Here is a 14,303-nt window from a genome sequence, read left to right as displayed (position 1 = left end):
CAAACAGCTTGGATCACAGGCTTGCACCATAATACAAAGCAGCAGAAGCTTATCAAATAAGAACTGGAATGGCAAGAGCAGCCTATCTTCAGGTCAGGGCAGCTGCCACCAGGTACAAGAATGAAGTCCACAGGAAGACACTGTTCAGCTCCTATTCTCGGCAGAGCCACCGAGGTTCTTTCTGACTTAATTTACCCTGAGGCAAGACCACTGCAGGCAAGATTCCAGACAACAGATCCACGTAGTCTGAAAGGTCTTTCCATCCTCGTTTTCTCAGCCCTTTATCTCCTCTATATAAGCATTTTCTAAACATCAAAGACAAGACAAGCACACAGCAAACATCAACACTGCAGCACCCAACCACCTTGTCTCTTACACTCTACTTGGCTGCTATATGTCAATTAATGCTTCTCTCAGAGAAAGTCCCATAAATTTCTCCAAACCAACCATTTGCAGAGGACCAAGAATTATCTTTTATAAATTACACCTACACATCATTTCAGCTCAACTGCAATGCTCCCTTTTCACAATCCTTCAATGGGCCAAGACCTTTTTACTAGTTTGACATCAATGTGTTACATAATCTAAGGGCTGAGGAAGCAGCAATCATTAAAGTATTCGCAGAGCAACCGTGACAGCCTGAGCTTGGACCCCTAGTACAGATATAAAAGCTGGATGCAAGGCAAACACATCTGTAACTAATGGACCCTAGAGCTATGGTAAGCTAATTAGCGTAGGCAGACTGGTAAGTCCCAGGTTCAGTGAGAGAGATTCTGTCTCAAAGACCAAGGAAAGGGATGAAAGCAGGCACCCAGTGTTAACCTCTGGCAGTTCGTGCACATGTGGATGTGTACTGGCATGCACACATACATATAACCACACAAACATAATGTACATACTTAATGTACATACAGAGTTAGAGAATGGGGCTGAATGGGATGGGGTTGAAGCCCAGCTAGCAGAGTGCTTGCCCTGTGTGCATTAATACTTGGCTTCAATCCCTGGCCCCACAAATGGTGGGCACACCTGTAATCCCCACATTGAGAGGGAGGCAGGACTCAGGATCACAAGATCTTGTTTTTAAAGAACAAAACAAAAACCAAGACCATATAGTGTTCTATCTCCATCAGGCAAAATGCCCACTGCACAGCTTCTAGGCAGTTAATGAACAGCTGACAAGTTAACCCACACCAGCAAAGCTACTTTAACTCATGGTTTCCTAATGAGTAGGTATGGAAATTTTTTGCTGGTTTTGGTAGTAGGGAATCTGTGACTTTGATCTCTGAGGGGGAAAAAATAAAATACAATGAACATAATGAAGGGGAAGGAGAAGCTGAGACACCATTAACAGATCAGATTATAAACCCCTACAAAAGGAGAAAAATTCAGAGTAGACAATTGCACTTTCAACAGTCTGTCAGACCTTTCCCTAAGGGCATGCTGAGTGGCATAACCGAGTGCTGGGAACTGACTGTGCACAGCAATACTGACTACAGAGAATCACACACACACAGTGAACATGTGCTGTGCATTCCAATCTTAAAAGGTTTTTCAGGTCTGTGTGTGTGGATGCGCATAAGAGGATGGCAGCTTACTCCCCAGACAGGCCTCTCACTGAGCCTGGAGTTAGGCTCCTATCTCTGACCTGCACAGGTCACAGGCACAGACAGCCATGCTCAGATTTCCCTTGGGTGCTGGATATTTGAACTTAGGTCCTCAAAGTTCCACAACAAGTGCTTTTACCCACTGAGATGTTTCCCCAGCCCACAGATGTATAAAGTGCGCAGGGCTCTGGTGAGAAAACAGAGCTGGATTAAGAATGGGAGAACAGGGTTGAAATATAAAGTTAATATGCCATCAGTAATATTTGTAGTTAAAGGGCAGAAAGCACAGGACAAAAAGTTCATCTCTCAAATAATCAATGCACTGATCCAATATTTATCAACTCCCTATGAGGAAACAGCCGATGTGCTCATCCCCAGGTCCAAACAGGACAACCCACCAGGATGCAGAAGATATCACAAAACATTTTATTACTCCCATCTCAGTAAAAACTGTAGGAAGTGACACTTCATGAATTTACTACACTGATGATGTACACTGGCATTCCTATGAGGTTTGACACCAGCAAATCACTATCATTTCTGAGGTGTCTGGAGAAAAACCCCGGGTTCTCTACTTAGAAAGTCTAGACTTTTTCTTTTTAAGACAAAGTCTTGCCTTAGAAACTCTGGGCCATGTAGCCGAGCAACAATCCTCCTGGAAATGCTAGTGCATGTGCCACACACTTGGCTATGTCAGTATTTAAATCACAATGGCTGAGTCGTTTACTGATGAGGACATATTCTAAGAATCGTTTGGTTGTTAGGTGACATTATGGAAGGCAGCAACACAAAGACTGCTGCGTCAACAGGCAATAATAACAAACTGTGTCAATCAATAGCTATTAGGACTATCATAGGAGTGTACAAATCTGAATAAAAGAAACTTAATAAGGTGGTATCAGTCAACATCAACAACAAAGTTACTACAGTATGCACTCAACTAGTATCACACTAGGCGATGAGGTACTACTGAGTCACCCAGTACAAAGCCGAAAAAAATAACCCTGGGTGGCGGTGCAAGAGCAGCGTCTCAGTGTGCTAACAAAATGACCCACAAAAAGGCAGCGGGGCTCACGAGAGAGAATCATATTTGCGCTCAAGGTTCTTGGCACTGAACACTGTTTTTGGCTTAGCTGTAGAAAACTACAAATTTAACATGCACCCAGAGCTGTTAGTTTAGATTTCAAGTATCTGTGGCCTGTGCTCCTCCCTCCACAGGAGTATCCACTCAAGAGCTATACTCTAAACTAGGACTTCCCTATTTCTCCAATACTATCATCAATATTTTTAACAAGAAAATACTGATAAATCCCAAGTCAGGAAAAAAAATGATTAGGAAATAAGGAGACTTGTTTTTAATAAAAAGCAGGTAAGACAGTCGGGCGGTTGACAGTCTCCCAGTTCCTCACACTTTGGTACAAATACTCGAAAGTCCCTGGAGAATAAGCTTGCTCAGTACTTGGCTCAACCTGCCCATGGACCTGGCAATGCATTAAGCAGGCTGGCCTCTGGCCACTAGGAGAACAAGGAAGTTCCCTTGAAAAGATAAACAGTCCTTCCTAGGCTTGCCTACCTTTCAAACAAGGACCAAGCATTAAGACTACAAGTTGGCTTTCCTGTGCCATTTTCCTGCCAGCCTTTGATACACAGGCCCTTTGGCCAGAACATTTTGTAACAAGTCCACAATTGTGTAACGCTAGTGTCATTCACTAACTGGCTTCTGCCATGCATAAAGTATAAAAGGGAACTTTGTCCTACACTTAAGGTTCTAAAGGGTGCTTGACAGTCAAACTGTAATATTTTGGTTTGAGACTCAGAATTTATGACAGAAAGCCTGTCAACATTGAAAATATTGTGATCATTTACCAAATTTCAGCCCTGTTCTTTCCAGCCTAGCAAACAGATGAAACACATCCAAAGAGATACAAAGTCAAGAGGTCTTCTAGTAAAAATGTGATAACATAAGTTCCAACCTCAGATGACTACCAAATCTAATAGTTCATTAAAGCCCAACCACACTGTAACAAGTTAACATCCAACAACTTTCCATTTAAAACATTTAATTATACTTTCCAATTTCTATCTTCAATAGAGGAAGGGGGGACCTGATTTCCCTCACCTGGACCAGATGGTTGATCCTTCCATGGACTCTGCATCAACTCCCACCTCCAGGATCCTGCCCTGTTTGAGTTCCTGTCCTGCCTTCCTTCAATAATGAATAGCAATATGAAAGTATCTAAGCCAAGTAAATCCTTTTCTTTCCAGCTTACTTCTTGGTCATGGTGTTTCATCACATAAAACCCTAAGACACCATTTAAACAGTTAACATGTTGTGTGATTGGACCTGAGATTCTGGAAAGTGAAAACTAGAGGACTACCAGGAGAAAGTGAAGAAAAGGGAGGGCAGCTGAACAGGTGAAGCACAGGAGCCTGGCTAGGACACTGAAACTATGCTATATGAAAACTTAATGACAGACACACGACCATGTACTTGTCAAAAACCCATAAAACATTATTGCAAAAAGAGTAATAAGCATTTATATTTGCAAATATTCAAATTATTCGGTAGGTTTGAGGAATCCCAAGATGGAATGAAAAATGGCAACCCACCTGTGTTATGAATATAAGAAACAAACCAACAACATGGATGAGGGCTGGAGAAATGGCTCAGCAGTAAAGAGCACTGACTGCTCTTCCAAAGGTCTTGTGTTCAAATCCCAGCAACCACATGGTGGCTCACAACCATCGGTAATGGGATCTGATGCCCTCTTCTGCTGTGTCTGAAAACAGCGACAGTGTATTCATAAGATTAAAAAAAAAAAAACTGAGCACAAAATTCATAAATACCTTTCCCACACAGCCTGAAGGTGTTTTATGTAATATTTTAGTACACTTGATTTTGATGGCAACCTGTGACATGTGAATAGGTAAGGAATTTTCCAATTGTGGCATCATGTCACTGTTCAAGTGTCAGATTGTAGAGCACTTTACATTTTAGATCTTCAGATTAGTGATGTCCATTCTGTATCACTACACATACACTGGAACCAAGTGGCGAACAGGTGACAAATAGGTAGGTTTCAAGTTTCTCATTGTTGGCATAGAGATTAAAACAAGTGAAAGAAGGTAAAAGTGATCCATAATGCACCATTTAAAGAGATGGCTCTCAGCTCTAAAGAGCCAGCACCCACGTGGAGGCTCACAACTGCCCATAGCTCTACTTCCAAAGGATCTGATACCCTCTTTGAACCTCTGTAGCATGTGGTACACAAAAATTCATGCAGCAAACACATAAATAAAAGTAAATAAGTCTTTAAAAAAACTAATCCATGAATGTATTAGTTTGTTTCCTGTTGCTCTAAAAAACACCATGACCAAAAATAACACGGAGAAGAAAGGATTATTTGGCTTACGTTTCCCAACCACAGTTCATCATTGAGGAAAGTCAAGGAAGGAATTCAAGCAGAGCAGGTCTGTAGGCAGGAACTGGATGAAGCAGGGGTCATGGAGGAATGCTACTTACTGGCTTTCTCTCCATCATTTGCTCAGTTTGCTTTGAAATACAACCCAGGATGGCCAGCAAAGGAGTGGCATCCCCCATCGTGGGCTGGGTGCTCCTACATCAATTATTAATCAAGAAAATGTTCAACAAAAATGTCTAAATGGAGGCAATTCCTTAACAGTTTCCATCCTGCAGGGTGACTGCAGTTTTTGTCAAGCTCACAAACTAACAGACACAATGAGATAATGGAATAAATAATGTTGGAGATGTCGGTATAGACTCACATTTAGCGTAGTAAACATGGTTCTCGACATAAATATTTATACACATTTATAAATATAGACACATCTGTTTCTTTGCTGTCAGTTATGAGGATGACAGTAATTAGCAATGAGTAAACCTACTGGCCTTTAATACCAAAAAAGAAGAGTCTGATTCATTTCAGGCTAAGGCAGAAAACGCACAAGATTAGCTTCAAGTTATCTTTAGTATCATAAAGGAATTATTACAAAATGAAAGACGATTTCCTTTTGTCAGTAGTATGTCACAGGGATATGGGACTTGATTAAAAAAAAAAAAGTGTCCCTATAGCCAAAGCTGAAATAATATGGCACCAAGTGGCACACAGTAGCTAAGGACATGGCTCACGACACAGCACATTCCTAACCATCAATGCCCCGAGTTTAATCTCTAACATCAACAAACAATAACAGAGCAGGGGCTGGGGAGATGTTTCATTGTGCAAGCATCAGGACTTTAATAATTTAGATCCCTATATACCCACACAGACAGACAGACAGACACCTGAAATCCCAGCATTAGGAAGCAGAGGCAGGAAAAGCCATAGGAGCTCAGTGACCAGCCAGTCTGGTCAACTGGTAAGCTTCAGCTTGAGCAAGAAACTGTCTCAAAAACCAAGGTAAGGTGGAGAGTGTGACAGAAGAAAATACCCACTGTCAACCTCTGGTCTCTACAAGCCCACACACATGGACAATCTGCATACACAAATGCACATGGCACACAACAGACACACACACAAATAATCAATGAACCAAGGACAAAATAAATACTTATGAGTCAAAACTCTACTACTGTCAATGAGTCAATAAGCCAAGTATATTGACACACACCTTTAATCCCACCACTCAGAAGGTAGAGACTCACAGATCTCTGAGAGTTCTAAGTCAGCCTTGTCTACATAATGAGTTCCTAGCCAGCCAACGGCTACAAAGTGAGCTCCTGACTCAAGAAAAAGGGTATAAATACACAGGGTAGGGGGTCTCTGGTACTGATACTTTGGAATAATTTATGGAGACATTGTACCAAAAGTAATGTTTCAGTCTTTGGATACAGGCTACACTAGAATTATTTTACAAAGAAACTCAATGTGCTATTTTAGTCAGGTGACCAAAGTCATGGGAGAAAGTCATAAACTACAGTCATTGCTGATCCTTGATATAATATAATAAAATGGTATTTTACCTTTTGTGTTTTTCTACCCAAAATATACTAGTCTAATCACAAGAAAAATATCAACTGAGGGACTTTCTACAAAATATCTGACCAGTATGTATCAAAAGTATCTGTCAACAAAAATATTCCTATTTGAGCTATGGCTCAAGTGATGGGTCAGAGGTTAAGAGTGTAAACTGCTCTTCTAGAAGACACTGGCAGGTCACAACCTACTATATATATAACTCCAGCTCTAAAGGACCCAATGTCTTCTCTCACTTCCTTGGATACCTGTACATACGCACGCGCAAACACACATCCCAAAATAAATAGACAAATACATAGTCAGTTAAAGATTAGTAATTTCTAAATGTAATCGATGCTAAATAAGATCTAAGACAAGACATTAGGGTAAAACAAGAGCAACTTGAATAAAATATCTACTTCATTCAAAAAAGACTAAACTCTAAGTTGACTGAGTCATCCGCTATCCAAGCATTCTAAATGTTTCTTAGGCTACACAAGTACTACTGTGTGCATTTCCATCTTCTGTTTTAGGCCACCACTAATTAATGCAGTTGCTTTACAGGAATTTAAATTGCCTTAGATACCCTTTTTATTGCTTTTTTCACTTAAAGTGGGCATTTCTTCTTGTTTTTGCTTGTTTTGTTTTAAATTATTTATTTCTACTTTATGTGTGTTGGTGTTCGTTTGCATGTGTGTCTGTCTGTGTGAGAGTATCAGAACCTGGAGATTGTTCTGAGTTGCCATGTGGGTACTGGGAATTGAAGCCAGGTCCTCTGGAGACCAGCAAGTTCTCTTAACTACTGAGCCATCACTTCAGTCCAGAGTAGGCATTTCTAAAACTTAAAATGTTAGGCTTGAAACAATGGCACATAACAAGTTGGAACTGAAGGAGCATTCCAAAACCTTATGGCAGGGCCACTGGGACCAATAATGAGGAGCCAAAAGGACAGTAAGTGGCATCTGGAACCTTTCATAATCAACTCTCCCACATAGGCTCTAGAAAATAGTTCATTCTAAATTCTGCCTTTTAACAGGAAATGCCTTGGCTTTAGTATGACTCTAGTTTGAGTTTTGTATGTGTTAGTGAATACATCCTTAAAATTCCTAATATATATGCAACTACTTCTAGATATAAAATACAAGAAAAGTAAGAATAGTGTGCTGGATAGTCAACCTGACTCAGGCTGGAGTCACCTTGAGAGACAGGAACCTTAACTGGAAAAATGCCTTCACAGAATCTGGCTGTGGACAAGCCTATAGCCCATTTTCTTAAGTTAGTAATTGACTGGGGAGTGGGGATGGGAATCAGCCTATTGCGGGTGGTGTCATCCCTGTACTGGTGGTCCAGGATTCTATGGGAAGACAGGCTGAGCAAGCCATGAGGAGTAAACCAGTAAGTAGCACTTTTTTTTTTTTTTTTTTTTTTTTTTGTGGCCTCTGCATCAGGTTCTGCCTCCCTGCTTAATAAGTTCCTGTCCTGACTTTCTTAATGATGAACTACAATGTAGAAGTATACACAGAATAAACCCTTTCCTTCCAAGTTGCTTTGGTCATTGTGTTACATTGTAACAATAGTAACCCTGAGATATTTTATCATTTAGAAGTACTTTTTAAATACTTATTTTTATTTACATGTATGTGTCTGTTTGTCTATGCATATATACAGGTATCCAAAAGACAGAAGACCTTTGGAGCTGTAGTTACAGGCAGTTATGAGCTACTTGACTTGGGTACTGAGAATTGAACTCAGGTCTTCTGAAAAAACAGCCAAAATGCTCTTGACTTTCTCTCCAGCCCTACAAGTAATTTTTAAAATTTTATCTATTTTATTACTTTATATGTATGAGTGTTTTGCCTACATATACATAATATGTACCACGTTTGCTTGGTCCCTTTGGAAATCAGAACACAGTATCAGATTCCCCTGGGACTAGAGTTACAGAAAGTTGTAAACTCCATTTGTATGCTGGGAACTGAAATGGAGTCTTCTACAAAAACAAGTGCTCTTAACCAACAGGCTGACTATCCAGCCTCCCTAGAGGTAATTTTTAAAAGAACATACATATGTATTTAAGGAAGATTACAGATGTAAGCAAATCTGTTATGTCCCAAAATTACATTACTCTAGTACACGTTTAAAAACATTATAGGTTTACTGACCCATCTATGGTTCTATATCTGTTTTTAGCAAACAAAACCAGAGAGTAATATATACCAGTAAGTGCTTTCCTTAGTGGTCTCTAGTGGGGACATTACACACAACAAAATGTGAATGATCAGTCTGGGAGCTGGTGACATTGTTCAGAAAGTAAAGGCGTTTGCTATCTGACAACCTGAGGTCAATCCACGATGGAAGGAGAGAACCAACTTCCACAATTTGTGCTCTGACTTCCACATACACACACCTGCACACATACAAGTAGAGTCAATTCAGACATCACAACCACCACCAGTTACCAGATTTAAAACATCAATATGGTGCAGATCCGAGACCTTTCCTGAAGGGAGAAAAGTGACAAAGTGGGCAAGAAGCTTGGATGTACCTCTAATAACCCATTTTCTTTTCCTTGGTATCTTGAGGGACTGGCCCTAGAATGACAGAAACACACTGTATCTCCATGAGACTCTGCCAGTACCCTCTTTATATGAGTAATAAAGGATTCACAGAAAGAGCAACAGTAGGTAAGTGTTTACCACCTGAAAAACTAGGTTATGAAAGACAGCAACTTGACTGTACTTACAGGAGTTGTGCCGACGACGGAAGCTTTTGGACTGACTCAAAGATTCCATGTGCCTGTCCACATAACTCTTTGAACACTGCTGCTGCTGAGGAGACACGGCAACATCCTGGCTCTTCACATCTGTCCTCTTAGGGATGCTCTGAGGGGCACTACTGGAAGAGGCTGGCTTCTTGACCACCTTGCCTGTTCCATTCTGACTGATACTCATCTGGTACCCAACACCAGAAGGGCCTAATTCTGTCTGATGAAGGTCTCCAAAGTGTTGGTTGTCTCCAGGACCTGGTATCTCCAAGATTTTTAATTCTGTAATATCACCTGCCCTGAAACACAAAAAGTCCAAGTCTCAAAATTATAATAGCAATAGGAAAGTGGTAAGGATGAAACTGGGGTTAAGAGAAATCAGCTGAACTCTGCAAAACTGTGTTAACTCAGGGTTAACAGAAGTAAAAACTAAGAAAGGGAGCAGACCATTTACAGGCCGTGCTCAGTCACCAACTTTCAACTCATATACTACTTGAAAGAACCCATTGTTAATAACAGCTCTATAGCCTTCTCAGATGTCCAGAATGCTAGTGGCTTTTTAAAATTCTTCCACCCACTTGCTCCTTCAATGGGCATATACAATGCCCTTCCTATGTGCTAAGTCCTGATTACGAGCAAGATACACAGAGACACTGCACTTATAAGAAACTCAGTCTGAGCACTGGCAAAGACAAATGCAGAGGTCAGTAGGGAGAAAAACATGTCAGCCAAAGAGTCAGAGACTAAAAAAAAAATCTGACGTTGTCCACAGGAAGAACTGCAAATGTTCTCTATGGTATTACATAAGGAAAAATGATTGTAAAGGTAAAGTGATAACTGGGGGCCAGATCATAAGCACAGTGGGCTTTTCCATGGCAACAGGAAGGTGGGAGGAACCAACAGGGCATTGCAGCTCTTGCCTAGAACCCTACGTTTGGGAGGCAGAGGCAGGATCATGGCAATTTTGAAGCCAGCGTGGTTTACATGAAGAGTTACAAGGCAGCCAGGATGATACAGATTCTCTTCCATCTCTTTTTGGCTTTTCTGCGCTGGGTAGCTCCTGAGGGGATCCCCCCCCCCCCACACACACACACTCTACTAAAACTGTCCTCTCGAGCTCATATTTGGGGAAAATGTTTAATATGATTTTTAAATTTTCTTTTTAAGATTTTGTTTTCTTCAACCCTGGGCATCTCTATGAGTCCAAGGGCAGCCTGGTCTACAGAGTGGGTTTCAGGACAGCCAAGGCTATACTTTTGAGACCCTGTTCTAAAAAAATTTTCCCTTGGGTTGAAGAGATGGTTCAAAGGTTAAGAAGGCTGGCTGTTCTTCTACAGGACACATAAATGTCTGTAATTCCAGTTCCATGCAACCCAACCCTCTTCTGGACTACCTAGGGACCAGGCACACATGTGGTACACAGTTACGTATGCAGACAGATACTCACATTAAAAAGTCTTAATTTGTTAAGATATTCTTTACATTTATTTACTGCGTGGGGGTGGTAAAAATGAAGGGAACAGAGTGTCACAGTGTGCACATGGAAGTCAGAGGACAATGTGCTGGAGTTGGTTCTGGGGCCTGACCTCAGGCTGCTAGGCTTGTTAGCAAGTACTTTCACTTGCTGAGCCATGTCACCAGTCCAAGTCTTAAGTGTCTAACCTTTGGTGAAAGGTGTCAACAATATGACCAGCCCTCTGGAGAAAGAAACCTTCAAATAAACTTGTTCAGCTGTAGGTCTTCAATTTCAGTTATATTATAGACTATCTAACTGGGAAAGACCAGGGGACAAAATATCTATAGCTCAGGAACTGAGTTTCAAAGACCTGAGTTCTTACTAAAGCACATTAAAAAAAGGACACAAGATTCCTTAGGGCCCAGCTTAAACTGTGGGCTAGGCACCATATGGACTCACAAACACAGACAAGACTCCTGACCACACAATGATGAAAAGTGAGTTCAAAACCATAATGACTCCAGTGTGTTTCTGCATACTCGATACTGTCCATCTGTCATACAATCCAACACAGAACCACTGCCTCAAACACCTCAGCTCAAATTTAAGACTACTGTACATTATAAATCATACGGTTTCTACTCTACAGCCCAGGCGAAGCCAGCACCCAGCCTACAACGTTTGAAGAATGTCGGTCAGGACACTTACCGGAAGGTGACTTCTGGTACAAGACACTTCACCCCATTGTGGAAGGGCCGAGTGAGAGAAATGGTCTGGCTGACCTGATCCACTGCTGACACTCTTCCCTGGTAGACGCCCAGGCTATCTCCACAGTTGATGGACACGATACTGCCTAGCCAATCCATAGCCGGCTCTCAGATGTGAAGTCACTGTGAAGAGAAGGAAGTCAGGGTTAGGGTTAGTCAGGCTCTGTTCTCGGTGATGCTCACTACGCTGCCACTAAGGTGAAAAACCATGAAGGCAAACACATAAATAAATCTTTGGTAAGATGTGAGGGGTAACTGCACACACCAGTTTTATATCTGCTTTATTTTTTTTGGAGACCAGTTACAATGTAGCTGGTGGAACTAGAACTTACTATGTAGATCTCAAACTTACAGAGATTTATGCACCTCTGCCTCTTGAGTGCTGGGGTCAAAGGTACATACCACCAAACCCAGCTTAAAAAACCTTTATTCCCAGTGCTGGGAGGCTGGGGGAAGGCAATCAAGTGGCTTTAAGTTGAAGCCAGGCTGGTCTACCCAGAGTTCTAGGTAGCCCATACTACACAGTGAAAATCTGTCTAAAAAAACAAAAGCCTTCAGTAGGAACACGCATATTAATAAGCAATACTGATATACAAATGCAAAGACTATGTAGATACCAGGTGTTGGCACACTCCTTTAATTCCAGCACTCAGGAGGCAGAGGCAGGTGGATCACTATGAGTCTGAGGCCAGCCTGGTCTACAGACCAAGTTCCCGGGCAGATAGGGATACAGAGAAAAAAAAAAAACAGAGACCATGTAGTTATTTAGAGTGCACATTATAAATAACAGTGCAAGGTCTTTCAAAAGAGAGAAAAAGTGTTTGCTTTTTTTTTTTTTTAAGATTTGTTTTATTTATATGAGTACACTGTCGCTGTCTTCAGACACACCGGAAGAGGGCATCAGATCCCATTACAGATGGTTGTGAGCCACGATGTGGTTGCTAGGAATTGAACTCAGGACCTCTGGAAGATCAGTCAGTGCTCTTAACCGCTGAGCCATCTCTCCAGCCCAGAAAAAAAGTATTTGAGTGAACAGTGGAACAATATTTACCTCACAAGCAAGGTTTAATTTTTACCACCATCAAAACTTAAAAAAAAAAAAAAAAAGCTGAACAAAAGGGCTGGAGACATGGCTCAGCAGTTAAAAACACTGCTTACTCTTCTAGAGGATCCGGGTTCCATTCCCGGCACACACATGCTGGTGACTCCATTTCCAGAGAATCTGATGCCCTCATCTGGCCTCCTCGGGCACTGCACACACATGATGCACAGGAACACATTCAGGTAAACACTTGTACATAAAAATCAAATAAAAATTTTAAATAATGACTATATATAAAATTAAATCAATTACTATTATATAAAAGACACCTATTGGCCAAGAGGGGGTGTCACACACCTTTAATCCTATCACCCACCACTCAGGAAGCAGAGGCACGAGTTTGGGACCAGCGTGGTCTACAGAGTAATTTGCAGGACACCAAGGCTACACAAAAACTCTTATCTCAAAAACAAACCAACAAAAACAAAGACACCTACTGCAGGTTTTTTTCGATTCTTTGTCAGATTTTGCCTATTTTATGTCAGGGTGGCATCAATTTTCCTGTCTATTATTTATACTCCAGATGAGATAAACTGCTCAGAGATAGTCATTTATATTGTGGAAAGCTTAAGGTTCCTCTTAGCTCTGCAACACTGAAAATCAACTACTTAACGTCGATGAGGACTACTCCTCCAACACACCCCAACACTTAAACCACGGATCAAGTGCATCGAGGGAAGTTAAGTGTGTGCACTGTCAGAGCATCAGTATCCCTATTTCCACATCTCAGTCCCATCACAAGTTACCATCCACCACGTGGCACTCGCACGACTGGCTATTAACCTCACTGGCCAAAGGAAATGAAGGCAAAGAGCAGTGGCTCTTTGAGAAGTCACGGTGACAACCAAAGCTCGCCTGAGACAGACCAAGCCGTTATCGCCTCCAACCCGAATCCTTGGGCTACACCTAACTCAATGAGTACTCCACACGAGCGCACACGCCCACCCCCACTAGTTCCTGTGGGCGGGCGGGCGCGCGCGCGTACACACACACACACACACACACACACACACACTGTTCTTGAGAGTGTACGTGCGTGCACATACACACAGTTCTTACACACACATACACTGTTCATGAGAGCGCGCGCGCGCACGAACACACACACACACACACACACACACACACACACACACACACCCGCAGTTCCTGCCCGCCAATATAAAGATCTACAAGGCCTGGAAGCCCGCAGCCTAAAAAGCAAACCGAGCTGACCACCCGGAAGCGCCAGCCAACGAGCACCGAACACGCGACCTCCCTCAAGCTCACCTCCAAGCCGCTTGTCCCCACCTGCGCTGCAACGCACACCAAGATGACCTCACTCGCCAAAACACCACCGAGGGAGCTTCACGCCCACCTCCACACACACACACACACACACACACACACACACACATAGAGAAACAGCCACCACCTCCGCCGGAAGCGCCCCCGCGTCTCGGCCAACCCGGAGTGATGTCACTTCCGTTAACAGGGGGAGGAGCCAAGAGGCGGAGCTCCCGCGAAATTTGAGAGGTTGGGTTGTTAAGGGTTGATAGGCAAGGCAACTAAATTAAGCTAGATGTTTTCTCTGTGAGAAATCTGAATGGAGTAAGAAAGAGAGAGGAGAGAAAGAAAAAGAAGGGAAGAAA

At 42.1% G+C, this 14,303-nt stretch overlaps 1 protein-coding gene across 1 annotated transcript in view; it reads right to left on the bottom strand.

Moving 5' to 3' along the window:
• Positions 1-14,028, bottom strand: part of EDC3 (enhancer of mRNA decapping 3) — a 37,472-nt gene extending 23,444 nt beyond the window's left edge. The window contains exons 1-3 of the mRNA XM_080929972.1: positions 13,942-14,028; positions 11,512-11,693; positions 9,327-9,646 (exon numbers count right to left, since the gene is read on the bottom strand). Coding sequence (XP_080786098.1) covers positions 9,327-9,646; positions 11,512-11,669 — 478 coding nt within the window. The 5' untranslated portion in view covers positions 11,670-11,693; positions 13,942-14,028. The remainder of the gene's footprint in view (positions 1-9,326; positions 9,647-11,511; positions 11,694-13,941) is intronic.
• Between the last annotated feature and the right edge of the window lie 275 nt (positions 14,029-14,303).

The sequence above is a fragment of the Micromys minutus genome (assembly GCF_963924665.1).
Source record: "Micromys minutus genome assembly, chromosome: 16".
In the NCBI taxonomy this organism is placed as follows: domain Eukaryota; kingdom Metazoa; phylum Chordata; class Mammalia; order Rodentia; family Muridae; genus Micromys; species Micromys minutus.
Note: the sequence above shows the minus strand (reverse complement) of the source record. Positions and strands in the feature narration are given on the sequence as shown.